Consider the following 27650-nt stretch of genomic DNA (forward strand, 5'->3'; position numbering starts at 1 on the left):
CCGTACAAGATATTAGCTATAATCGAGAATTCATTTTAGGCCTACCTACGTGTTGGGAATTCCAGGTTATGTTCGGAAGCTTTAGATAACCTAAAATATGTCTGAAAATCAGAATCATCCTAGCCCTGGAAATACGTCACACGTTCTTTTATCCATCTAAGACGTTTATTAATTGCATAATCTTGATCATATTACTCGTCGCTGTGATTTTATCTTTCAATTAGATATTCCAGCCGCCTACGGGCATTAAGACGTGGAATGTGACGAACTTGTAAGTAATTTAGGAGAGGATTCTAGTGATGCAAGAGACAATGAATCTTCCCATCTACAGGGAATCGAGCCTATTGCAAATTCAGATTAATTAAATACCTGTCATGTAAGTAGAACTACTTGCTCATTTTCATCGAAAATATATTTCATAGCAGTGATATTTGCGTAAAGACCATGTGGACCTCGCGGAGTGATACAAAATATTTGTTTATACCTAAGTTACTCTTCCAATGAAAGGAATTGGAATTCATTTAATTTTTTTCAAAATGAGCCTTTCTAAAATGAGGGTGCGGGCATTATTTGACGGCAGGGATTATTTGGGTAAATACGGTATATAGCAGGATGCCTAATAATTTTAGGATACAAAGAGATGTATTCAACGCCGTGATTAAATCTAAAATGTTATATGGTACAGTAGTATGCTCGATTCAGTCACTAGTAGATTTATTAAAATAAATACAGGCTTACCAATATGTACAGCGAATAGTGGAGCAAGATTACTGTGTACAGACATTAATATAAAAGTGGATACAATTAAGAGACTAATAAAATATAGGTTTGGATTAAAAAGGAGAAGGGGGCAGGGGGGAATAATTCTAGATACAGCTTACCAAAACCAAATGAGGTACCAGGAGGTACTGGGCGGGGAACTTTTAAGAAAATACTAGAAGGAATTGGGATGGGGAACTACTGGGACAACGATTTAAAAGAAAGAAAAGTCTGTAGGAAAGTGGCACAGAGGGTAGCAGATATAGAAATACAAATGAATATATATCCAGGTATGAAAATAATACATGATAAATTAACCAAAAGAGAATACAGGGGAATGATAAGCTGGCTGATGGGAGTTTATAAAAATAAGGCATTTACAGAAGTTGCAAATACACGTTTATTGTGTGAGAAGGAGCTCGGAAATGCACATTTCTTGAGACAGTGTGAAAGTACAAGAGCATCATGGGTTAAATATTTGGAAGCAGAAGAGATAAATAAAATGGAATGAGAATCTGAGTACTATACTCTTGCCAAATTAATAAACAGGGATTGGAGAAGGCCAGGATATCTATCAAAATCATTGACAATTGTAAAAAGCTTGTGGGAGAAAAGAAATGAAAGTGGTGAATGAGGGAAGGGGTACATTCTGATGAAGGTGCAGAAAAAAAAAAAAAAAAAAAAAAGAAGTGGTAAAAGAGGGAATGGTACATGCTGCTGTAGAAAATCAGCACGAGTACACATGGTTAAAAGGATATTATGCGACACGTAAACTACACATACAGGAATGCATGCTAATATTTCAGAATGAAATAAGTCTCGGCTCTCCTACCTCGGGCAACCGAAGTTGGAAGAGGGAGACTCCAAATCGAACAGTTTAAAATTGATTATAGCGAGTGGAAGAAAACATACGGAAAGTATTTATCTCTGAAGTATCATCTCTGTATGGGCTAATAATAATGAAGTTTTGTAACCATGTATGCATATAAAACTACTTTGATACACAGATATGGAACATTATATCAAGTCACTAATAAGTAAGGGCGACAATAATTATAATTTTAGTATTATGTTTCGTTTTTATATTTGTTCAGTTTCGTTCCTTTGTTCCTTGAATCTATATATATAAAATTGGATGTTGGTAAATTTGACGTTAATAGACTCAAAAACTACTGGACCGATTTTGCTGAAATTTTCACACTTTGTTCTTATTACATCTGAAAGGGATTATGAATTGGTTTGAACGAAATCGGTAAGGCAGTTTTATTATTGCGAGTAATTTTATGTAATTTTATTCAATTGCAAAGCCGCACCAAGATTGGATCAACTTGGACAAATTGTGCTAGGCGAAAGCAGCTTACACTATAACATGATAGTCCGCTAAATGAAATGGCGTATGGTTTTTAGTGCCAGGAGTGCCCGAGGACATGTTCGGCTCGCCACGTGCAGGTCTTGTGATATGACTCCCGTAGGCGACTTGCGCGTCATTAAGAGGATAATATTTGCTGTATATAGGAGGATGAAAACACGCCGCATTGACATACAAAGTACCTTTCTTGATAGGAGGCGCATTCTTATGCCTATTATTTTGAAACAGCAATCCAACATGCCGTGATCGAGATGTACTTTCATGTCATAGTACCAGCATTGATAGGTCTGCCCATTTTGAGGAATGTAGCTGTGTATTAGACGTGTAAAATTTTTTTTTTTTTTTTGCTAGTTGCTTTACGTCGCACTGACACAGATAGGTCTTACGGCGACGATGTAAAATATTTAAGAAACTGTTAAAAATATAGAATATCAACAATGGAATGACAAGAGTTATCACCCCCCCCAACGAAGAGCTACTGGGGGTTCCCAACGAGCAAAGGCGAGTCTATGTAATCTATAGGTGGGTATGTATGTATGTATGTATATGTATGTATGTATTGCATCTCCTCCTATACAACTCGAGCGATTTCAACCAAACGTGGTACACTTATGACTTAGTATCAGGAAACAAACCTCGTGGGGGGAAAGACACCACAAGCACCCTTAAAGGGGATGGGCCTTCGGGGACGAGTTACAAAAATAATCGAAAATAGTGTTCAATTCATCGTTTTCGGGGTCGCTGAGATAGTGACGCTCCGGATTTTAAAGTCCAATTTCAGTCCCCTTTGGGGCGGGAGCGAGGGGAAGTGAGAAATAAAATTAAGAAGAAGAACAGAAAATAGAGCCGAATTCATCATTTTCAGGAAGGCCGAGATGAATAGTGACACTCCGGAATTTGTTGCAGTCCAAGTTCATCACCCTTTAGGGTTGTAGGGACGAGGGGGGGAATGATATATAAAAATAATCGGAAATAGTGTCGAATCCATAGTTTTCGGGGTTGCTGTGATGAATAGTGACACTAGGGATTTTTTAAAGTCCATATTCAGCACCCTTAGCGGGGGGGGAGGGGGGGGGAGGCGGCGAGGGGGGGGTAAGATATAAAAATAATCGGAAATAGTATCGAATCCTTGGTTTTCGGTGTCGCTGAGATAAGTAGTGACACTCCGGATATTTTAATGTCCATATTCAGCACCCTTAAGAGGGAGGGCGAGGTAGAAGTGAGATGTAATAATAGAAAATAGATGTTGAATCCATAGTTTTCAGGGTCGCTGAGATAAATAGTGACACTCCGGATTTTAAAGTCCAATTTCAGTCCCCTTCGGGGCCGGAGCGAGGGGGAGTGAGAAATAAAAATAAGAAGGAGAAGAAGAAAAGGAAATAGAGCCGAATTCATCATTTTCAGGGTGGCTGAGATGAATAGTGACACTCCGGAATTTGTTGAAGTCCAAGTTCATCACCCTTTGGGGTTGTAGGGACGAGGGGAGGAATGATATATAAAAATATATCGGAAATAGTGTCAAATCCATAGTTTTCGGGGATGAATAGCGACACTCCGGATTTTTTAAAGTTTGTATTCAGCACCCTTAGTGTGAGGGGGTGGGGGGGACGAGGAGGGAGCAAGATATAATACTTATAGTAATAGAAAAGATAAGTCGAATCCATAGTTTTCTGGGTCGCTGAGATGAATGGTGACACTCTGGAATTTTTTAAATTCAAAGTTCATCACCCTTTGGGGTGGGGGGCGAGGGGTAATGAGATATAAAATTAATCGGAAATAGTGACGAATCTATAGTTTTTGGCGTCGCTGAGATGTATAATGACACTCCGGATTTCTAGAAGTCCATGTTCAGCATTAAGAGATAAGAATTTCATAGTGTTCCCTATTGAAGTGAGTTCAGCGACCTTGGGGGGGGGGGGAGTGAAATATAAAATTAATCGAAAATAGTGTCGAATCCATACTTTTCTGGATGGCTGAAATGAATAGTGACACTCCGGACGTCGTTTAAGTCCAAGTTGAGCCCCAGTAAGCAGGGTTGTAACAAGGGGTGAAGAAAAGAAAATGTGCAAATGACAGATTTTGGGTGTTTGTATGCATATTCCAGCATAGGTGTCAACTAAACTTGGTACATATATTATCTACTATCTGTAAAATATACTGCAGGGCAAGACACCCCTAGAAGCCTTAGGGAAGGAGGCGAAATATAATTATAACTAAAAACAACCGATATTAGTGTTGAACACATAGTTTTCTGGACTACGGGAGAGATTTCAGCCAAACTTGGTACACTTATGACTTACTATCGTGAGACAAACTGCGAGGAGGTATGGTAGACCTAGCACGCTAGGGGTGGGGTGGGAAGGGCTGAGATGTAAAAATAATCGAAAATAGTGTGGAGTAGTGAGATAAATATTGACGCTCCGGGCGTCGTTCTGTGAATTTTTCTTCCAACATAGCCCACATACAAAATTGGTACACATATGACTTACTATCTGAAAAAAAAAAAAAAAAATACTATTGGGTAAAACACCAGTAGCACTCCTCGTGGAGGTGGCAAAATATAAAAATAAACGAAAATGACTGCTATTAATGTTTATGAGTTCACTGAGTTGAACTGTGACACTCTGGATGGATAAGTCATACTTCACCGCAATTGGTATGGAGGTTGAGAAGGGTTGAAAATTAATGTAAAAATAACCGTAAAAAATGGGTGTATGTGGGTATATTCCAAAATAGCTCTCAACAAAACTTGGTACATATATGACTTACCATCTGGAAAAAAAAAAAAAGTGGAGATAAAACACCAATCCCCGCTGGGTGTGGGGAATGGGAGGGCATGACATTTCCCATTATTTAAAAATAATAGAATACCGATATTAATGTCAAATTCATTGTTGTGACTCCCTGAATATAGTTTAAGTCGACGTTTAGCCTCCATTGGGATGGTAAACTGAACGGGGTTTTGTAGTGAATAGTATAAAATGACCGAGATTAGTGTTGAATCCACTGCGTTCGGGGTCTCAAGGCTGATTGGTGAGAGTCTCAATGACGGTTGAAATCGTGTAGATCATATCTATACCGTGACTGATAAATACATGAAGTTATCACTTATCTTTTTGAAAGGATCAAATACTTCCCAATCGATTCGAGCTTCCACAAGGATAAAATTTTACTCAAAAATGAAATAATTTAAAACTTGAAATCAAACACATCTAAATAACTCTAAAATTTACTTAACCCTCTTGGAGCCAGGAGCCGATCTGGTCGGCCGCTCACTAGCAGCTGGAAGAGGCCAGAGCTCCGCCTGCACTCTACTACTGTAAAGTGCCAGGCCGTTTTTAGTAGAATTACGTGCATTTTAACATTCGCGTATATCTACCGGTGTATGTCAAATACCGGCAAGAAATTTTCTACACGTCGACTACATAAAATAAACAACTGATTTAGAGTGATATAAATAATTAAAAAGTATTATTGTTGATATTATGGTTGTCGATAACGTTTACTTTTAGGAAGAGAAAAACATTTTTGCACTTTCTCTCTCAATATCTACTTTGAAAATATCATCTACGATACAAAAGAATATACGTCTAAATGCAGAATTTATTTCTAAATATAATTCTATAAAATAATTATTTTGAACGCGAAAAATAAAAATATAAAAAATTAAAATTCAAACGTATGTCCCTAATGAAAATAAGACAATTTTACTCACCGATAAAATTCATGTATATATCGATGTATGGCAAACACTTAAGATAAATTTTATATATGTGGTGTAGATTGTATAAAAATAGTTCTGAGTTATTAAAAAGTAAAAAATAATAGTTGAGATTATAGTTTTTATTTTATCGGAAATCCCCTTTTCTAGTTTTCTGTTTCAGTATCTATTTTAAAAAACATCTTACAATACAATACAATATGCGTAATTAAAACATCTATGGCACTAAAGCCCTGATGGGCCTTGGTCTACTAAGCGACCGCTGCTCAGTCCGAAGACCTGCAGTTTACGAGGTGACGCATGGTCAGTGAGACGAATTCTCTCGTTCATTATTCATGGTTTTCATGACCAAGGTAGCTCTCTTAGCCTAAGATCTCTCCTCGATTGTCATCACTTAGTTTGAGTGGACCTCGAATCAACACTCAGACCCAGGTAAAAATCGTTCACCTGTCCGGGAATCGAACCCATGATCTCCGAGTGAGAGGCAGGCACACTACACTTGACCCGTGGGGACCGGCATTTGCGTAATGATAGAGAATTCATTTATGAACAGAATAATTGCTCTGAACGAGAAAAAGAAAAACAAAAAATGCAAACACAAATTTACTATGTCACTAGTAAAAAAGAAGGAAAATGACAAAATAAATTTACTCACCGAAAATTTTTGAGAAGAAGACTCATCACCGCTATATAATGTTGTTCAAAGTTTGAGACCACTGTTGAAGCACTTAAGGTTATTTACACTAACACTAATCACTTATCACTAACACTAATAGGAACAATAAAAAGCGTAACGCAACGTCATATAAAATCTCTGTTTTTTGTTCAAGTAGAACTTTAAATAAATTTTTTATTTAGGGCATTTATGAAGAGCTGCACATTTAGTATGCAGGCCTTTATCGCACTTGATGCACACAGTTTGCGACCTCTTTCTCTGTTGCGGAGAGCTACATACAACGCACCGTCTTTCTAATGTACCTGACAACAGTTTTACGCCACACACGGGAATATTCGTGATAATCTTTTGTCTATTATCAAACCATTCCGTACTCAGGGATTCAATTATACTGGAGTAGAACTGGAGCCTAGTCATTTTCTTTCCGTTACAGTTTTCTAAATACATCAAATAAGCATTTAAGACCATTCTCGAAATTATATTGAATGCAACTTTTTCCAGAATTTCAAAGTTCTACGTTCATCTAAATAAAAATACACCATCATGTCATTTGTATCAATGCCACCCATATAACGATTATAGTCTAAGATCCCGTTAGGTTTCCTCTTGGGTTGATTAATGTTTCTAGCAGTTGCAGGCACTTCTGTTTCTATTGCAGCTCCGCGTGTACTTATAAGCACCACCTGATTTTTCTGAGATTTTTTCTGTTTGGATCCCACTAGTAAAATTGGCCCCTGTCTGAAATATATATTACAAACTAATTTAAATGGCTTTTTCACAGCATCTGGTAGTCCCTTCCTGTTTCTTCGTATAGTGCCGGTAATAAATGTTCCAAGTGAGTATAAATGTTTTGCAAGGGGGATTGACGTAAAATAATTATCTGCGTAAACGTGAAAACCTTTCATAAAATAATTCCCTAGGGACGTGAGTTTGGTCACTACAGTGTAGGCCAGTCCATTAATTCTGATTTCGTTTCTGTCTTCAGTGGATCTTGCTACTCGGTAGGTATAAAAACCAACACAATACTTACTAACTGCATCGCACAACATCCAAAATTTTATCCCCCACTTGTGATGGTGCTTATTCGGCATGTATTGGAGTAGTTGTGTATGGCATTTAGTTCCAAATAAACTTTCGTCTATGGAAAGTTGCTGATGAGGAGTATAATGATGTCTAAATAGCCTATTAGCATGATCTACAAGAGGCTGGAATCGAGCACAGGGATAGTAGTTTGGAGAGCCAGGAGGAGAAAGCTTACTGTTGTCAACTAAATGAAAAAATTTCAAAATAAGCTGAAACCTATTCCTTGAGAACATCTCACCAAACCAAGGGGTAATGAAATGGTCTACAGTACTCCAGTACGAAACAATGGTAGGTTTTCTTATTAGTCCCATATTCATGATGACAGCTATGAACGCCCTTATTTCGTCAATTGTAGTGCGTCTCCAACATCGAGAGCGGGAATTAGGTGACAGTTCATTACAAGTAAAGAGTTGGTCAGCGTAGCGATTGGTCTCTGTGACTATAAGGTTTAGCAGAGAAAAAGTGAAAAATAAATTGAAGTATGATATGGGCGGAGAATCAGGCGCAGGGGCATGTTTAGGTCCAGGAAGTTCCATGAACGAAACAGGAGACTGAGGAATGTTTTCAGGCTCATTGGGAGAAATTTCCACAAAATGTTCTCCAGAGACATCATCATTATCTTCGTCATCAGTAGTTTCATCAACAACAGTATTCACAGTAGCCTTACTGCCATTAGAAACAAACGCCTCTTCTTTAGCTGTGGTGATCCCGGGGGCGTGTCTGGTATAATTTCATCACTACCCTCTGAACTAAATTCACTATCGCTATCCGATAAATCATCCGCGTTCACTTCGCATTGTTCCAAATATTCCATTAATTTATCGTCATCAATACCTGCTGAAAATATATCACGTGAACTACTTGCCATTCTGCTGTCAAGAATCCACTCGCTGCAAGGAGCAATCTTGTACTGACTGGTTAGCGGTATTTCTAAACACAGGAAACAACTCTTGTGAAAGCTAGAACACCCTCTTAGAAATTCCAAAGCAAGGCCAGGCACACAATAACTTGTAGCCCCTTTACTACAGGTTGTCACAAAAGTATGCACGTCACTATAGACTGCCAAAAAAGTATGTATATCACAGAATTTCCAACCGGCCGATGTAATCGGCTCTGGCAACTTCCGCACGGATATTTAAAGGCCGATCTCATCGGCTCTGGCAATTTAAAGGGCGGACGCTCGCAGTACCGCCTGGCTCCAAGAGAGTTAAACATAACTAACTGGTGATACTAACCTTAAAAGTAAACATCCTAAACCAACCGGGTTACGCTAGTATTGTATATTTTCTAATTAGTAGATTCAGTTCATTTATATGAAAGCTGTACTGTATTCCTTCTAATGAGGTAGGTGGTTGTTTGTCTGCCTGTTTTGTTTTTGTTAGTTTGTTTTGGCTGCTGATGTACAGTAGAGCTGGAAGAGGGTGAGATAGGCCTGACCTATCTCAAGCTAAAGTGTTGATTCGCTACGTCTGCACGTGTAAAGTAGAGTAAGGTAGTTAACAGTGTTAGGTTAGAGGAAGTAAGCTGTCCACTGGGGTTTGTTAAATAAAAACAGTGTATTTAAAGGAGTGTAAAATACTTAAATATGAAAACAATTGCTGTAGGACAGCGTAAAAGAATCAGCGCATTAATGCAGATCACACTCTTCGACCATGATTTATTTGGAGGTTAAACTCGGCCATGTGCGAAAGAAATGACTTTGACAGTCATCTTGAATGCAACATTGTCTTCATTAATAAAAGATTTGATGACTTCTCCAGTGTCTATAACAGGCCCACCACAAGACTAATATGCACCACGCTAGTCAAATTCACACGATCATGTTCCTAATCCTTACGTAGTCTATTATACGATAAATATTTGATACCCTTCACTGCATCACTCAACACAGAATACAACTCGTAACTTCTGAATGGAATGCAAAATACAAGTGCAAACAGGCTTACTGGGTTATTCAGCAATATCAATGAAAACCGGAGAGCAAAACTGAACTTTCACCGACCTGCCTCCTGTGCGAGGGGCTCTAATCCGTGTTGAAAATCACGTTCCTTTCACAAGAGATGATAAAGAACAATTTCAGGCCTGGGAAAAATGTGATCGTTCTGAGCACTAATAATGAAATTTTGTGATGCAATAAATGAGGTATTTTTAAATAAGTTTAATCTAACATGAAAAGGGACTTCAAATTTACAACATGCTAAGCGAGAAATCACCTTAATGAGGAATGTGCACTACGAGGTTACACCGTATTTTCTCGCGCCTGGTGAAATTTCGGAAAGGCTATTCCCGAATAATTAATAGCGAAAAGGTTATCATTACTCTACTGGAGCTAGAAATATGTGTTCATGGTACATACGAGGATAAGTAGGTTATGTGACTCGGCCTGGGTAAGAAAACCGAAAAGTTTCCACAGAAGCCACTGGAATGATACTACTCCAATCCTTCAGAATGAAATTGAACATCCGCGTTCACATCACGTAATTAGAAAAATAACGTATGAGTAAGCTGTAGTATGGAAATCTGCATAAACGTAAGTTTTGAAAAAAACTGATTGCCGTTACATACCAATAGTTATGTGTGTGGATTTTTCCCAACTTCAACGAAAAATCGGATAGAACAACGATCCGCTATACCAAGTAGATTTTTTGCCGTTATGAATTCTTGCTATAACGGACTTCTACTGTATGCTTCTTGGCGCAATAAATTATTCATTTCTTTTCCCTCCTACTCCTCCTCCCAACCACCACCACCACTTCTTCATTCCAGGTTGCGTATGAGCCCCCTACAGTTTGTCCTGTCCATCCACAGCGATGACGGCTTACATCTCCGATTTCAAGATCCTTGAAAATATGCTTCTCCCAAACATCACAAAGTCTTCCTCTTAGTCCCTTTCCAGGAACACTGCGGTCAGAGAATGCGCGAGGAATCCTATGGGGATCCATTCTTTTCCTGTGACTATACCATAGCAATCTCTTTTCTTTGAGGTTCTCCAGCAAAACTTCTTTCCAATCCAAGCTGTTGTCGGATGTCCACATTCTGATTTTATCCATTTTTGTTTTTCGTAGACAGGAACAGAACAACTTCATTTCTGTTGCCTGAAGAAGACTCTTCGCTGATCTGGCAAGTGTCGCTGCTTCCAGACCATACATCATTATAGGTACCAGATATATTTTGTACAAGCTGATCTTGGAAATTAACGGAAAAGTTTCATCCCAAAGTACTTGACGTACAGTATGTCACAATGTGGAAGCTTTCTGTATTCTGTTGCTAATCTCTCGATGAATGGTAAAAATGAAATGGCGTATGGCTTTTAGTGCCAGAATATGTCCGAGGACTTCGGCTCGACAGGTGCGGGTCTTCTGATTTAACGCCCGTAGGAGACCTGCGCGTCGTGATAAGGATGAAATTATGATGAAGACGACATGTACAGCCAGTCCCTGTGCCAGAGGAATTAACCAATTATGGTTAAAATTCCCAAACCCGCCGGGAATCGAACCCGGGACCCCTGTGACCAAAGGACAGCACGCTAACCATTTAGCCATGGAGCCGGACTTTATGTATGGTAATGTCTGAGGACAGAACACTACCCACGTACTGGAACTGTCTACAATACCCATCTCCTCATCTCCAATTCTTAGATCAACAGTTGGAGAGTTTCTACTCATCACCAAGCCAACTATTTTGGTTTTACTGATTTTAAGACCTAAAAAAGCTTCATGCTAAAAATCTGGTCTAGCTCCTTTCACTATAGTCTAGATATTCACACCAGACATGGCAACATAAGGGCAAACATGCATCAAATTCCAAACATTCCAAAAAGAGGTAAAGAATATAAGATAAAATAAAGTCACCTCCAGCAGTGACCCCAGCCGGGCCCACCATCTTGCCAGGTGGCTGACTCTGCTGATGATGTGGCCCATGATGATGAGGGGGTTGAGGGTGTTGACCCCACATTCCTCCATCGTTCGGAGCTCCATTCAGACGACCGCTGATGCCTCGAGGATCACCGCGCATCATAGCATCTCCTCCACGCATGTCACCCATTCCACGAATATCTCTGGGATCGCGCATGGGATCCACCATGCCCCGCATGTGGTCTCGGGGATCCATCATACCACCACCTGGCAATAAAACAACATAGGAGAGCTCTCGGATAGTCAAGTGGATAGCATTAAATCATTAAGCATAGTGCCAAATATAAAAACCTCGTAATTCCCGTGGGTCTGGACGTGGATCTATACTGCCAACATTACGCGGATGCATTCCTCCACTAGGATCAGATCGAGGATCTCCCCAGTTAGATCCACCTGCACTGCCGCTCCAATCATTTTCTTTCTTGGGAGCTAGAAAAATCATCCATTGTTAATCACTACTGTCTGAACATTCATCAATAAAACTTCAGACAATATAACATGTAATGTACACAGGACACAAGGCTAAAAGGTGTAACATCAGTCTACATACCACAGATGACCCCGAGCCCAAAAACAGTGAAACCTCGTTAGTGCGTTCCTCATTAACACATTTTCCCACTTAGCACGTCGTAAATTCAAAGCCCTGACACTCATCGTATTAAATCTACATAAAAATACCTCACTTATCGCGTCACAAATTTTCGCCATCACCATTTTGTATGATCACATTTTTCCTAGACATGAAAATGTTACTATATTTGACATCCCTTATGTTGCTTGTTTTTTAAACACCTAGGTCATCGGCCCAACATAATTTCCAACTCGGGTAAGAGACGTCGCCACAGCTGCGCGATAACGGGAAGAGGCCCTCCTGAACTTCAAAGGATAAGTTGCACTTTTGGGGAGCAAGCCATCAGTCTCAGGAATGTTCAGTTTTGATTGTTGGTTAACAGCGAGATCGCTGAATAGCAGCGTGAGCCTGTTTGTGCTTTTATTTCGCATTCCTTTCAGAAGGTTGTATTTTGTGTTGAGTAGTACAGTGAAGTGTGATTAATATTTGTCCCATTATACAGTAACCTATATCTGGATTGGGAACATAATTGTGTTAAATTGACTACCGTGGTGCTTATTTGTCGTGATAGCCCAGTTATGGATAAGGAAAATATTGCGAAATTCCTTAATAATAAAGTCAAAATTAAAAGTCAGAATGTCGACTGACATAAGCGTGCAGAGGCCACAAAGGCTGAAACTTGCCCCTTCGAGTTTCGACTCGATCACTCAAGTTGGTTGAAGTTTTGTTTGATTCAAAATGGCAGCCAAAATTTTCTCGCAGATCGCAGTTGCACATGGTCGAATGAAACCTCCAATTCATTGTCATTGCGACCAGCAAATAGTATTAAAATAACCCACTTGTCCGATATAAAGAGATTCTATTAACATTTGTTTTAGAAAGAGTGTGATTTGCAAAATACTTTGATATTTTTGTTGGCCCCTGTGAACATGTTTACATATTTGTTGTCTGGTGTTTTTCATACCTTTCACTGTACTTTTTTTATAATCCCCACAGGAAAAGGTTTTGATATTTGTACTCTCGTGTTTTTCACACCTTTTAATACTTTCTTCTCATTTTTAGAAATGATAAGATAGGACTATAGTTTTCACTATATCCGCGGATACACGATGTAAAACAGCCTCGTTAAAATAAATCATATCAAGTTTTTCCACATACCTGTGGATAGTTTTTATTCGTATATTCATTAGCACATTTTCTCGCTTAACACATTCTTTTTCCTTGTACCCTGCACAAACGTCTTAACAAGGTTTCACTGTACTTAAAGAGTTCCACAACATGCTACTCCTTTCAAATCTGTTCGAAAAAGTACAGGCAAGAGGTGTTCCAACATCTAGGCACGAGACTGCTCAAGCGGCAATGCCAGGCAGAAACTCCCTTTCATTCCTATTACAATCAATCTGTAAATTTCAAGAATTATTGCAACATACAAAATTTGAATGTCGATATACAATACAGCCTGGCAATTTACTAAGCAGTAAATTTGCTTGTCATTGTTACTTATCGCGCCCACTTCCTGGTTTTCTTGAATGATGAACAAGGTACTTGCAGACGTGCCAACTTTCAAAAGTGAAAAATCAGGATAAATTTCACAGCGAATCGCGACGTATTAAGACATATCACTGATGGCAGAACATGAACAAATTCATTATAATTCAATACATTAACAATTCTATTTGCCCATATTATATATATTTCATCATTTACATGTGAATACTAAATACTGAACATACCTGAACTGTAGGAACATGTGACTTCTCATCCTTCAACGTGCTGAACACATTACAACTAATTGTTGTTCAACACACCAGTAGCTGACTTAGCCCTCTTCAGAAATTCGAACTAAATTTTTGCTCGAAGCACTTGCCATGCTAAACTGATTTCAAGGTTAAAAGTTTCTCCTAAGTTTGTTCAGACAGCAAGGATCTGAACTGTGTTTTTGTCTTTGTGACTCGGATAAAAATCCTTTCACATTCTGCATTGCTATGTGGAATTGATAAAATAGTAAGCATCACCTTAGAAAGTCTGTCATATTTAAGTACACCATCAGCTGATTTCATCTGACCTACCAATGCCCATTGAACATCAATTCCTCCTTTTGCCAGGTCTGTTTCTTCGAGCTGAAAGTTACAGAACTGGGAATGCAGAATATCAGTTTCTTTATCCAAATGTTCCGTTTCACTCGTCAAAATGTTCGGACACTTGTTAATGAAAAATCCAAGGCTAGAAAATGATGCCTTACTTATAGCAGAAATATTTGCAACTTCTGCATTAATTAAAACTTCATCTTTGAATGGAAATTTGTGTACCATGTAGTCACATGGTGAAGAGAAACACTTTCTAACAGACTTGAAGAATATGCACTTTTTCCTCAGACTTCAAGCTGTTCACTAAAACAAACACAGAATTCCCTATCATCAGATCACAATCATCCCTTTGATTTGCTGGAGTATGATAATCTATACCACGGAGAGAGGAGGATCTTTTAATAACGTCTGGTTTCACAAACCTTCCCATCACATTTTTCAATAGTTCCTCCAAAACTGACCTCAATAAGTGGATGTGCGGCATACTTGACTGAAGAGCTATGTTTGGATTCTCGAAGATATCCATAAAACTTGAGAGAAAAAGGCAAAAAGGTTTATGTAAATTTGATGAAAGGAACATGAAAAGTCGTTCAGGTGACGATGCATGGCTCTTAGTGTCATTTTTTTTTAGTGAAACTGATGACTGGGTTTTCCTTTTAACTGAGGAGTGAGGTGAAATGTTATCACAATCCTTATCGTTTTCAGACAAACAAGGCACATCTGCACTTAGACTGTGCTTAGGAATTTTTAAGTCTTCAAAGTTCCCATCTGAGAATCCTTACTCACAATTTCGCTCCTGAATAACGTAACCAAAGGGTCCCACTGAAGCAAAATCCTATCTAAACACCTTCTTAGTGATAACCATTGAGTAGGCACATGCCTCAGAATTTTCCTGATCTCCGTGTTGTGTAAAGTCTGAAATTCTCTGAACTTTTCTTTCCTCTTTGCACTTCTTTCCAGATAATAAAATATATCAATTATACTTCATCTATATTTACGGGCAAGCACGCCGCACCCGTCTCGGCAACAAGATTAATTAGGTGACAAGAGCAGCCTACGATGATTATGTTACTATTTTCCTGCTTCAAACATCCTGCCACACCATTCTTTAATCCTACCATTACTGGAGCATTATCAGCACCAAGAGCTGGCAGTTTTTTATTGGAATGCAGAATTCCCTAAAAGTTGAGAGCAAAAGCAATGTTAGCTCCAGTAGCATCCCCTTCTAAATTAGGCACAGAGAGTAGACAACTCAATTTCATTGAGTTCAGGCCTAAAAAATGTTAGAACAATGGGATATATTTTTAAGTCACTTTTATTGCTACTATCAGTAGCAACAGAAAATGCATTCACCTGCAAATGTGATACAATTTTCGCCCTTTCTTCCATGCATATTTCTGCAATGATAGCCGCTGTTTTCGTTCTAGCACACCCATATCGTTTAGCGATTTCCAAATCGGGAAACATTTTGCGAAACAAAGGATCCCGCATGATCAGCACAATTTACAGGCAGGTTATATTCTACTATAAATGACGTAAATAACGCCTCGGCATTCGTCACAGGATTTACATCTTGGTTTTTACATGAAAAGTTCAGTTTCTGGTTTCTTTCTACACACTGGACACTCTCCTTATGTTTCTTTTTTCATTTGCATATGCTTGAGTATATCACATTTCCCACCATGTGCGAATGAAAAATCACACCTGCATATAGTACAGAATGTGAACGTTGGTCACTTTCTGGATTCACTCAAACAAAGAAACTCTTCCCTATAAGCACTTTTAAATACTGCATCAGATTTCTTTTTTGACATTTTGGCCAAAACAAATATTAAGGCACAACACTAGCACTTCTGCAGGTCTTGCCCCAGGTAGAATGACTATGATGTGCTACTTCTGAGGTTAGGTTACTACGAAGAGAATGTTACTCGCTTGCAAAGAGAATGACTGTATTATGGACCGAAGAGGAGCAGCCACCGTGCCTTGTACTTCCAGCTGGTATCATTATTAAAACTACTATTGACCAGCCATACTTAGCAATATATCGATAGAACGAGGAAATCCGCGGGAGTTTAAAATAATACAAAAATTACAAAAATTGCTCTGAAAATCGGGAGATTGGACCTGGCGATTGGGAGATGGGGAGGAACAATGAAAAATCAGGAGTCTCCCGCTCAAATCGGGGGACTTGGCCCGTCTGTACTTGTAATACACAGAGATAGATAAAAATCACAAATATGAAGTCATTAATATTGTGAAACATTTCACCCGTGGAAAGGCAAAATATGAATTTTATAGGTGGTGATAAAAATTATTAGCGAGTCGAGTTTAGGCAGTTTCTATTTATATTCCATTCCAGAAATAAATTTTTCACCTTACTGTCACATTAGGCTACATAGTAAAAAAAGCTTATTTAAAAGTCACGAATGTTGCTTCTGATTGTTTGCTGGTCATTGTCGAGTGCATTCCTTAACAATGTGGTCCTCTTACGATAGCTTTTGTAGCGCTTAAGATATTTAGAAGAGATTGGTTTGAAGTACTGAAAAGTATGAGAATAATAACAGATTTTATTAAATGATTGTCTTAAGAAATATAGATAAAAACAAACAGTGGGGAAACTGATTGACTGACTACATTATAATAAGAGAATAAAGTGGAATTTACAGCACAACATTTGGAAAGGAACATTTTTATCAGTCCTCCTCATGGAGTCGTAATTAAGGTTTAGATACTCTTGTGTTGCTTGCTATCTCCTTGTTGGAGACCATCAGTCGTCCGAAGTGAACTCTCTTTCTGCAGCAACTGACTCGCAAATTTATTCACAAGATAACGACTATCATGTCATTGCGTGTGGCTTACTGAGGTGAAGATCTTTCGCCGTATAGGTGACCTCAATTAAAACCTTTCTATTATTTCTAATTTTCTTCCTGTTCAAATGCAACTTGTTTGCAATATTTCTCAAACTGATAGAAGCTCCTTGGAAACTAATCCTCTCTAGACACAGGTCATAATTTAGATAATGACGTAGTATTTTTCTGAAGAATGTAAAATTTATGGATTGTGCATCAAAATCTTTAATATCCATTACACGCTTTTTGCTTTTCCGTGTTTTTCCTGAAGGAAGTTTGATAAGTAGTGTATCAGTTGTTTCCGTGCAGTCGATCCCTCTCGATCAATGACCAGTGTGACAATGTAAATGAATTTAGTTAGTACTCGATGTCAGTTGGTTGCTCTTGATCGTTCAATGCTCTGTGTGACAACAGACTTACTGTAATACTGCAAATACAACATTACTTAAGGTTTTACCGTGGAGTAGGGGTCCTTCATTTACAATTAATTTCACAATGCTCATGGGTTGCAAAAGGAAATGATGACTGAACAAGTATAGTGGCCAACTGACAAACACTGGAACTAGGAGGGTTGAGCAGTAATGTTCAAAACATTTTTTCTTTTCTGTGGAAATTTTTTTTTCCCCATTACAATATATTTTTCCGTAATGCCATAATCGTGAGGCGAAATCCGTAATAATTACGGACAATCCGTAATAGTTGGCACCTCTGAGGGAGTAATGAGGATTATCGTGTAACGGTGTGCTTAACCTGCATATGCATTCAGATTGTTTTTTAAATCCTACCGTACCTTGTGTGTGCTGTGCTTTTTTTCAGCACTGAATTTTTGGTGTCCTTTCCAGTCAGATGGGGTGCCTCAAATTAACATTAACACTTCATTCCTGCAAGGAACTACACAAGTGTTAACATGAGGTTGAAAAGTAAATTAAAGTGCAAGTCCATATCTGCAGTATGGAAGAGAAGATGCCGGTTCAAGTTCTGATGAAAGACATAAAACATTCAGACTGAAGAGATCAGACCTTTCTATCCAGCGACAAAGCAAGTGCTGAAATTAAGAAAGCATCATCTTGTTTTGTTGGAGTTTATTGTTGTTAAATACTATGCCTTTTTTATCATCATCAGCGAAAAGCTTTTGTCTCACCAGTGAAAGGCAATTAAAACTCCAAGGTATTTTTCAAATGAGCTTACAATAGTTTTCACACAGCTTTTTGAATGACTCTGGATGCTCAGTACAGTGTATGGCAACTTTGTTTTATAGTCAGTTTATTTAATTATTTTTTTTGCTAGGGGCTTTACGTCGCGCCGACACAGATAGGTCTTATGGCGACGATGGGATAGGAAAGACCTAGGAGTTGGAAGGAAGCGGCTGTGGCCTTAAGGTACAACCCCAGCATTTGCCTGGTGTGAAAATGGGAAACCAAGGAAAACCATTTTCAGGACTGCCGATAGTGGGATTCGAACCTATTATCTCCCGGATCCAAGCTCACAGCCGCACGCCTCTACGCGCACGGCCAACTCGCCCGGTATATATAGTCAGTTTAAAAATAGTTTAACATTAACCTAGCTACTCCTCCTAATTGGATGCACATTAAGTCTGGCACTATCACAATCTTTAATAGTTATACAGTGTAAGAAATATACCTCCCCACATTCCAGCGTTGGCACCACCAGGCACAGGATTTGCAGGAACTCCGGTCCACACATTAGAACTATCGCCAACGTCATCGTCTTCACCCCACGTTCCGCCAATGTTTGTAGTTGGTGTGTGGCCCCAGGGTGCAGTCTTCTGAGTTTGGCTAGGAGGTGGTTGCCCCCCATTGCGGAGGTTGGCCTCCCAAAGGTCTGTGCCTGATACAAGGTTTAAACACAATTAACAATTTTCATATCCCTCTGAAATTTTCAAAAAACATCTGATATGAGCTAATTTCATCCTCTGATTTCATGTACACGTCACCCCACTCAGCCTCAGCCCTGTTCCAATGAGTTGCAACTACCTTTGTTTAAACAAGTAATTTTGTTAAGAAATACGACTGGACTTAACTATGGTGGAATGAAAACTCACAGACAAAAAGACCTGCACCAAGCCTCTCCAGAGGCCACAAGCCATTATTACCCAACTTTCTTGACTCAGTGTCCCACTAAATTTCCTCAGATTTCATATTGTGATAACCTTGAAGATAAAAACCAGCCTTAAGAGTGAAAATCTGTCTTAAAATCTCTATTTCTCTTCACTGTTTATTGAAGAAAACACTCAAAAGGAAGAACAGATACATGCAAACCAAGTTCTCGAATTTTTCAAATTCGAATTAAGATGTACTTCTCATTTTCAGAAAACAACAACAAGTCATGGATGGCAAAAAAATAAGCCTCTTGTAATAACCATTGTACACTGCATCCATAGACCTTCAATACTGAAAATTTTACTCCATCCAAAATCAAATTGATTGAACTCAGCTTAACCGACACAAAATCTGAGCCAGGTTTACGAGGCTGCCCATCACCACTGCTGTTCAACTGTGCCTAGGAATATATAATGAGAGAACAGTGCAACAATAACACAAACTGATGATGCTCTCCTGTCCAGCAAGTTAAATCAGCTTCAGAATATCCTTCAAAAAGTTAAATATCATGTCAACTGACCCACCACTCGCAAATAAAATCACAACAGATGAACAGGAAATCAAAATCGTTGATAAATTTAAATATTTAGAAATAACATGTAATCTCAACAAAAAGCAGACATTGGATTACAGAATAAATAGACTGACATTCCTCCAAGAGCACATACAATAAAAAAGGCCTCTCAACACCAGAGGCAGAGAGCCGTGAATACAATGCAGGCAAGTGAAATGAAATTTCTGAGCAGCAGCATACGAGTAACAAGATGGGCTGAAATGAGAAGGTTCGAGATATAGTAAAAGAAGAGCCACTATAGAATAGGATAGAGGCATCTAGACTTAGATGGTATGGACACATGAAAAGAATGACAGAGGAAAGAATACCGAGGAGGATGCACGAACTGTAGATAACAGGTAAACGGCCAAGAGGAAGACCAAGAGACAAGTGGTGGGAAGACAAGAGGAGATGGAGAGGCTTATGTTACAAGCAGACCCGGCTAACAGCTAGAAACTGCAGATGATGATATTCCAATCTAAATTTTCTTGGGAAAACCGTGAAAATTGACATCTGCCTTTTTCCTTCTTAATTCCTTATTACACTTCTGGATACAGAAAAAGTAAGTTAAAACATAAATAACTGTGTGTAATGTCAATTTATACCTGTTCTGTAGCTAAACGAACAAGAAAAACATAATATAGCACACACACACACACACACACACAATGTTATAATTATCACATTAAGACAATTTTCAAAACTTGTTTTACACATTAATTTTTTTCCCTGAAGTCCTCCGTAAGATAATTATTCTAAAATTACTTTTTCCCGAATGAAATGTTCTCCAGAGAATTTCAATTTATATCTGTAGAAGTATCACTCATCGGTAGGATATTCTTCGTCTTCTTCTCCATGAGGGAGGTCACTAAAGTGCACTGTACTGCCATGGAATCCACTGAGTTAACGTTTGCAGGTCCGTGCATTTTGCTGAACTAACGTGTTTGGATCCACTTCATGCGGTCGGAATTTCTTGCGTAACAGGAGAGCAGTTCTACGATGTCTTCCGATATCAATTTCTTGAAACCGGGCGTCGTTGAAGGATGTCTTGTAGGCAATATTTCCAGGTTTGTCAGCTGTAACTTTAAGCCATACAACTTTTAACATTACGAACATTACACCTATAGTAAATTTATTGCGATTTGTTAAAGATGTGAAATTTCTAAAATTGCTACATTGCATTTCATGGACTACTATTGGCTTCTTTACCTAGCATGTTCTAGTGAACTAAGCCCAATCACATGGTACAGCGATCTCCAAGTTGGTGAGTTCGGAATTTTTCCTTTCAATGGTTGAATGAATATTGTCCACTTCCATGAGTGTGCGACTTTTCCAGTGTGTAGTTTTGTCATCTTTCTTCCCTCTGTAGAACTACCCATTTCTTTAATAGTTACGCGTTTATTTTTTTTGGAAATTCCTTCACCAAGGTTCTTATCATCTGACATTTCTGGTCCCAAGAACTTGACTCCTTCCAAAAGGCGTCAAATATACTTTTCCGTTCCTATTCCTATCCCTCCATTACCCCTCCCAACCACATCGACACAGATACACAGTAAGCCACACACAGGCTTAGTTGTCAATGTGACTTGAGACCGACAAGGTCATCTCCATTCAAGACGACAACTTTTAGTTACAAGCAAGTCATATGAGTTTTCTTTTCGTACATCATTTTAACTTGTTTCTTCATCCACTCATATATTCCTTTTTTTCTCATTACAGATGTTATACACGTTTTATTCGTAGTATTGACGGTCTCACTACACTCCTCAGCATAGTGTTTTTATTTAACAGTCAGCAAGATCTATTAGACGAGAGGACTTTGTACCTCAACGTGTTTTTAACTCACCAATCATGATCACTGTCACTTCACATCATTACGATTTTTAATTTGTTTGTATATTATGTAATCATTGTTTTACTACTGAAGAAGGCCTTGAGATTAGGCTGAAACATGTATAGACTTTGCTTCATCTAACAGATGACTTGACTTTTGATAGGAGGATTTTATAAATATTTTCTTTTGTAAAGCCTATTCAGTTAATTTCTCGGCATATTTCATTCTATTACGTGGAGGCTTAAGTGCGCGTGCCAGGACTTCCTTCCCACCCTTCAATGATTTATAAGGTGCCTCATTTTACCTGCTTCTTTTAGCACTACAGTAGAGTCTCGTTAATCCGAACTAATTGGGATCGGAGTCTGTTCGGATTACAAAATTTTCGGATTAACCGGAAAATATTTTCTAATAATAATGTTATTGTTTTTACGTGGCACCAAATACTTTTACGGTTTCCAGAGACTCCTAGGTGCCGGGATTTTCTCCCGCAGTAGTTCTTTTACGTGCCTGTAAATCTACTCACACCAGGCTGACGTATTTGAGCACCTTCAAATACCACCGGATTGAGCCAATGAAGATGAAATTAGTGAGTGGATGGAAATTGACTGTCATCAATTACAAACAGACCAAGAAACTGTAGCTAAGGTAGAGAAGGAATCTGGAGTTGTTGAGGAACAGTGACGACGAAGAAGTCCACAATGAACAATTAGTGTCACATTCAGCTGCTGTGGCCGCCTTAGAAATTGCTGTACGTACGTCGAGAAACTTTCTGCTGCTACGCCTATTCATGTGATGTTTATGAGACGCAGATTTAACACTGCATCTTCGAGTAGGTTCCAATCACTATGGAAAAAGAAACTAACAGACTTTGTAAAGATAAACGACCAGTGATTGATGGTTTGATGATGTGTAATTACGTTTATATTAAGTTATTTTAGTAAAATAAGACTAATAAAATGCAAGTAAATCCTCATTCTATAATATGTTATTTCATTCCAATACGGATAATTTTTTAAAAGAAAATTAATATTTCAGTTCGGATTAACCCGACTTTCGGATTAACGGGACTCAAGTGCATTTCCTTTCCAACTTGAGGGGTCTCTGATCCTTTTTCTCCTACGATATACTACTCCTATTACTTTCCCGTTAGTTGCAGGTAACTCACGTGCCTCTGTTATTTTGACATTCTGAAATTAAAAGAAACTATAATAATAATAATAATAATAATAATCATGTTATGGGTGTCTAAAGAAAGCTCACTACTTTTACTGCCTTCAGGGTCCAAGTCAGAGAAGTCTGATGCAATGTCATCGTGCAAGTCTTCCATATTCTCTTTATCCACAGGTTTCTCATGTGTCTCTTCACCTGAGAATATTATTTTTTTACTTGGCAATACGCAATATTTTTAGTGGAAGTTTAGCAGTCAAGTTTAATGTTAATAAATAGCACTAAAACAGTAATAATGATTATTAAGATATTACCAAGAATACAGCATACATTAATGGGACCTAAATTGAATCTATAAATTGAAGTTGGTGATTAGGGTGTAACTCCACAAAACATATAAATATATTTACCTCATAAATATATTTACCTCTCACTTCACATGCTCGTTTCAGAGCAAGCTGCAATAGCATTTTCCCTCTTTAAAAACTAGTCATTTTGCGTACGTTCAAACACCAAAGTCTCACGAAACGTAACTTCTTGTGGCTTACAATATTTCACTGTTGTTGTTTTCATGCAAATTTGCATGCGATAATGCAGGTCCTTTACATTCCCGTAACACAGGAAACCATAGCAACGTTCACAGTAATAAGCACACTTCATTATCGTACTCCAATAATCTAGGCAAAAGGCGAATATCTATCGACTCTTTCTTCCCACGGGGAAATTACTTAGAAGAAATAAGGCCGATGTCCCACATGCGACCTTGCAGCACTAAAAAGTTTCCTGCAAAACGTGGATGTCCCACATGCACCCTTTCCGTCCTAAAAGCACTGCCACACTAAATTCACAGGGAATGACAACAGGACAACCGCCTTTATTCCATAGATGCGTCTGATTATACCAAGCACAAAAATGCCCATAACTCAGAATCACAAAAAATAGACATGCGCCCTTTAGCTTCTCAGGTACAGAATTAAACAACCAGAAATAACATAAGCAATTGAAACCATTTTCAGAACAACTCAAACTGCACAAATAGACAGAATACTCAAAATGAAAGAAGAAAAATCAGAATGTGCATAAACAAAAATTACCAAGCAAATGACACTGGATACTAGCTTCTAACGAAACGGTCTATATAGAAATGGAACCAGTAACGAGCCCAATCAGGAAGAAACGAATTTCATTCTTTGGACATTGATCTACTCAGGACACCAGAAAACAGGATCAATCAGGAGAATTATAGAAAAAGTATGGAACAGTAAAAGCAACATTAGATGGATTACAAAAGTCAAGGAAGGTATGAGAGAACTCCAAATTACAACATTAAAAAAAAAAATAAAAAAAATAATTAAAAAAAAAAAAAAGCAGACAAAAATCAAGACTCCCGCAAACAAACCAAGATCAACAGACGGACCACTGGGATGGGTGACTTCAGAAGAAAAAGTAAATGAGAATAAAGAAGTATTGGGCCAACAGAAAATTGAAACACCCTTTTTATAAAATTGACAAAAGTGGTCCAACGAATGCCATAAAAGCTAAATAAATAACAAGTACAAGCAGTTTACGAGCTAACATAGCAGTTGTCTGCTCTATGTATCAACACTAACTTAAGAAAAATGTGAATAAACTAATTCTTTGGATTCTGAAGAAGAGATAATTGGTCTCAAAGGCTGCATTCAAAATGACAACCAACAACTTCAATACAACATTCCCATCTGCTTTGTAATGACTGATTCATACATTCTAGCATTTCATCAGAAATTCCAATGCAGGCAGCAGTAATACGTCTTTTCATAACATCTGGTATGGTTTGTGTGTTCTCATAAACATGGAAACAACTAAAGAAACTCTGTAGTACAGTGTCAAGCTACATGTTTCTCCTAAACTTCTAACATCTAAAGAAGTGGGTAGTGGTGTTTGTTTTGTTTTTTTTCCTTTATGTCGCACCGGCACAAATAGGTCTCATGGCGACGATGGGATAGGAAAGGTCTAGGAGTTGGAAGGAAGCACCGTGGCCTTAATTAAGGTACAGGCTGGTGTGAAAGTGGGAAATCAGGGAAAACCATCTTCACGGCTGCTGACAGTGGGATTCGAACCCACTATATACCAGATGCAAGCTCACAGTCGCGCGCCTCAAACCGCACAACCAACTCGCCCGGTGGAGGCTGAGATACTTTTGAGAATCTGGTGATCCTTCTAGAATAAGGACCTATGAGCTGATGGTTCACTATTCCACACCGCACATGTCAAGAACACTGACGTTCCAGCTGACGAAACCATTGGGGATTGTGCACGTTTTGGAGGTTTACTTGGCCACGAATTGTAAATGTTGCTTCATTACTAAACAAGATAAGTGATAAATCTCTTAATTCCCATATACAAATTGTTTCCATGCAACTCTTGATGGAGATGTGATATACAGATGGAACGAATGACTGAAGAATGCATAACACACTTGTGTGACTCATGCCACTTCCTCGTGCGATTGCACGGTAACTAACGTGCGTATCTATAGGATCAGCAGCTATAAAATCACTAGTTAGTTCCTGTTACTTTTTCTAGGTGTTACACTTCCAGTTTCAGGTAATTGGTTCAACAAGTTTAAAAAATAAGTGTCGAGATGGGCAACTTCTACAGGGATCAAAGTTTATAATTTTCGTGGTCCGTATTGATGACAATATTAAGTGAAACTCTGTTAAGAAGTTCCCGCATAAGAAGTTTTCACCCCTAAGAAGTGTGATATTCTTGGTCCCTTGATCGGTTGCATTAAGATATATGTATATTTTCCCTGTTTAAAGTGTTCTGTTGTAAATATATTTCCTGGTTAAACTGTTAAGATTTTAGAACCCCTTGAGATAGAATACGTCCGCACAAAGCAGCTCATCATGGATAGAACCCTCCAGTCTCCGCACAAGTTGTACCCTGTGTTAGACCGTTCGCACGCTTGTGGTGTGCGTCTGGTGTCCCGGAGCCTGTCCAGGATTGCCAAGGCCATACGACATCATGCTATGACAACATGAACACCAGATGCCCACTCTCACCTTGTGGAATCGAATCAAAACTGTTAAAGTCAAAATTTTTCTTTTTTGCTAGTTGCTTTACGTCGCACCAACACAGATAGGTCTTATGGCGACGATGGGACAGGGAAGGGCTAGGAGTGGGAAGGAAGCGGCTGTGGCCTTAATTAAGGTACAGCCCCAGCATTTCCCTGGTGTGAAAATGGGAAACCACGGAAAACCATCTTCAGGGCTGCCGACAGTGGGGTTCGAACCTACTATCTCCCGAATACTGGATACTGGCCGCACTTAAGCGACTGCAGCTATCGAGCTCGGTAAAGTCAAAAGTCAAAATTTCCACTGCATCGTTCACATCTAGCAGAATACTTGTTGGATGAATTGTCAGCATACTGGCCTTCGGTTCAGAGGGTCCCAGGTTCGATTTCCGGCCGGATCGGGGTTTTTAATCTTCATTGGCTAATTCCATTGGCCCGGGGGCTGGATGTTTGTGCTGTCCCCAACACCCCTGCAACTCACACACCACACATAACACTATCCTCCACCACAATAACACGCAGTTACCTACACACAGCAGATGCCGTCCCCCCTCATCGGAGGGTCTGCCTTACAAGGGCTCCACTCGGTAAGAAATTGTTATCTAGCGGAATAGAATCGAATGGGAATCCACATGGGAAACAAAGCACGCAATGGATGGTTTGATAAAACTTTAAAGCAGTAAGTTGCGTACGCCAACAGGGTGATGTCATTAATCTAGACGGCCTTAACATGAATTAAAAACTGTAAAATGTATTTGTCCACGACAGAGTCGCTTCTTATGCATTACTGTTAGTTAGGAATACATGTACGACAAACATAGCAAATGCCACATAAAATTGTTCACGGTAGCCTAAATACTGTATAATAAACAGTTAAAGATCATACATTCCAAGCAATGTCAATTATCGTACTGACATACCGTACTGTATATGGACTCCATCATGATATGATTCTGAAATAAGGTCAATAATAATTGCGAAATAAACAAGTACCGCATAGGCCTAGTCCACGAAAAAGAATAATCTAACCCGTTTGATTTTTCATTACCTTGCTTATTTCCTTCCAGGCATTCTTTCTCACATTGTTGCAATAATACTTATGGGTCTTGTCGTAGAGGAAATTACATTTTTAAACTAAACTGATAAAGATTCTCCCTCTCCATTATCAGCGAGGTGAATAAACTATTACGAAACAAAACCTTCCCGGCTCTATGCAGGAAACAGCTGACTTCGAAGCTGATACACATTATGCCGCCAAACAGCCAGTCGAAAGATCCCGATCGTCTACGAAGTTAAACAAATGTTGATAAGCAACTGGGCGTTTGTGGGAGGGGGCCTGGCACACGCATACAGAAGCGTTGCGATACCACGTGGGCATAAAATTGATAGTTATTTTAATTTTTACCTTTACACGAGCTAAACATTGTATTATCGTGTCACTCGTAATTATTACATCGCATTATTAGAACACAGAGCAAGGATGAAAGACATGAAATAAAATTCTCACGAGGAAAGACACTGTTTACATTTAGATGCGCTAGTGTTGCTACTGCGCCATTATCACTCCCTCGTAATACGCCAGACTTTCATATGCACTCATTTCTGCAACTTTGAACCTGTGTTTCTTTTCTTCATCACCTATAGCATGAAGAGGATTAAAGCAGGAAAATAAACTCAATACCGGCTTGACCATGCGGTACTTCCGAAACAGCCAGAAACTACGCCCATTGCCATGGCAACCAGTAGGAAGGCAGATGCGATATAGGCCTAGGTTCTAAGAATCTCTAATAATAAGTTGCCGAATTTCCCATTTCCTGCTGTTAACCTTGAAGCTGGTGTCGGGGGGGTGGAAGGAAGATAGAAAGTACATGCTAACGAACTGTAGTACACGT

At 38.8% G+C, this 27650-nt stretch overlaps 1 protein-coding gene across 1 annotated transcript in view; it reads right to left on the reverse strand.

Annotated features, from left to right (window-relative positions):
* The window catches only part of gw (trinucleotide repeat containing adaptor protein gawky), a 475910-nt gene that overhangs the window by 333264 nt on the left and 114996 nt on the right, over positions 1 to 27650 (reverse strand). Inside the window, exons 9-11 of the mRNA XM_067149652.2 lie at positions 18671 to 18877; positions 11814 to 11951; positions 11460 to 11729 (exon numbers count right to left, since the gene is read on the reverse strand). Of these exons, the coding sequence (XP_067005753.2) occupies positions 11460 to 11729; positions 11814 to 11951; positions 18671 to 18877 (615 nt within the window). The remainder of the gene's footprint in view (positions 1 to 11459; positions 11730 to 11813; positions 11952 to 18670; positions 18878 to 27650) is intronic.

This window comes from Anabrus simplex, chromosome 6, assembly GCF_040414725.1.
Source record: "Anabrus simplex isolate iqAnaSimp1 chromosome 6, ASM4041472v1, whole genome shotgun sequence".
Lineage (NCBI taxonomy): Eukaryota > Metazoa > Arthropoda > Insecta > Orthoptera > Tettigoniidae > Anabrus > Anabrus simplex.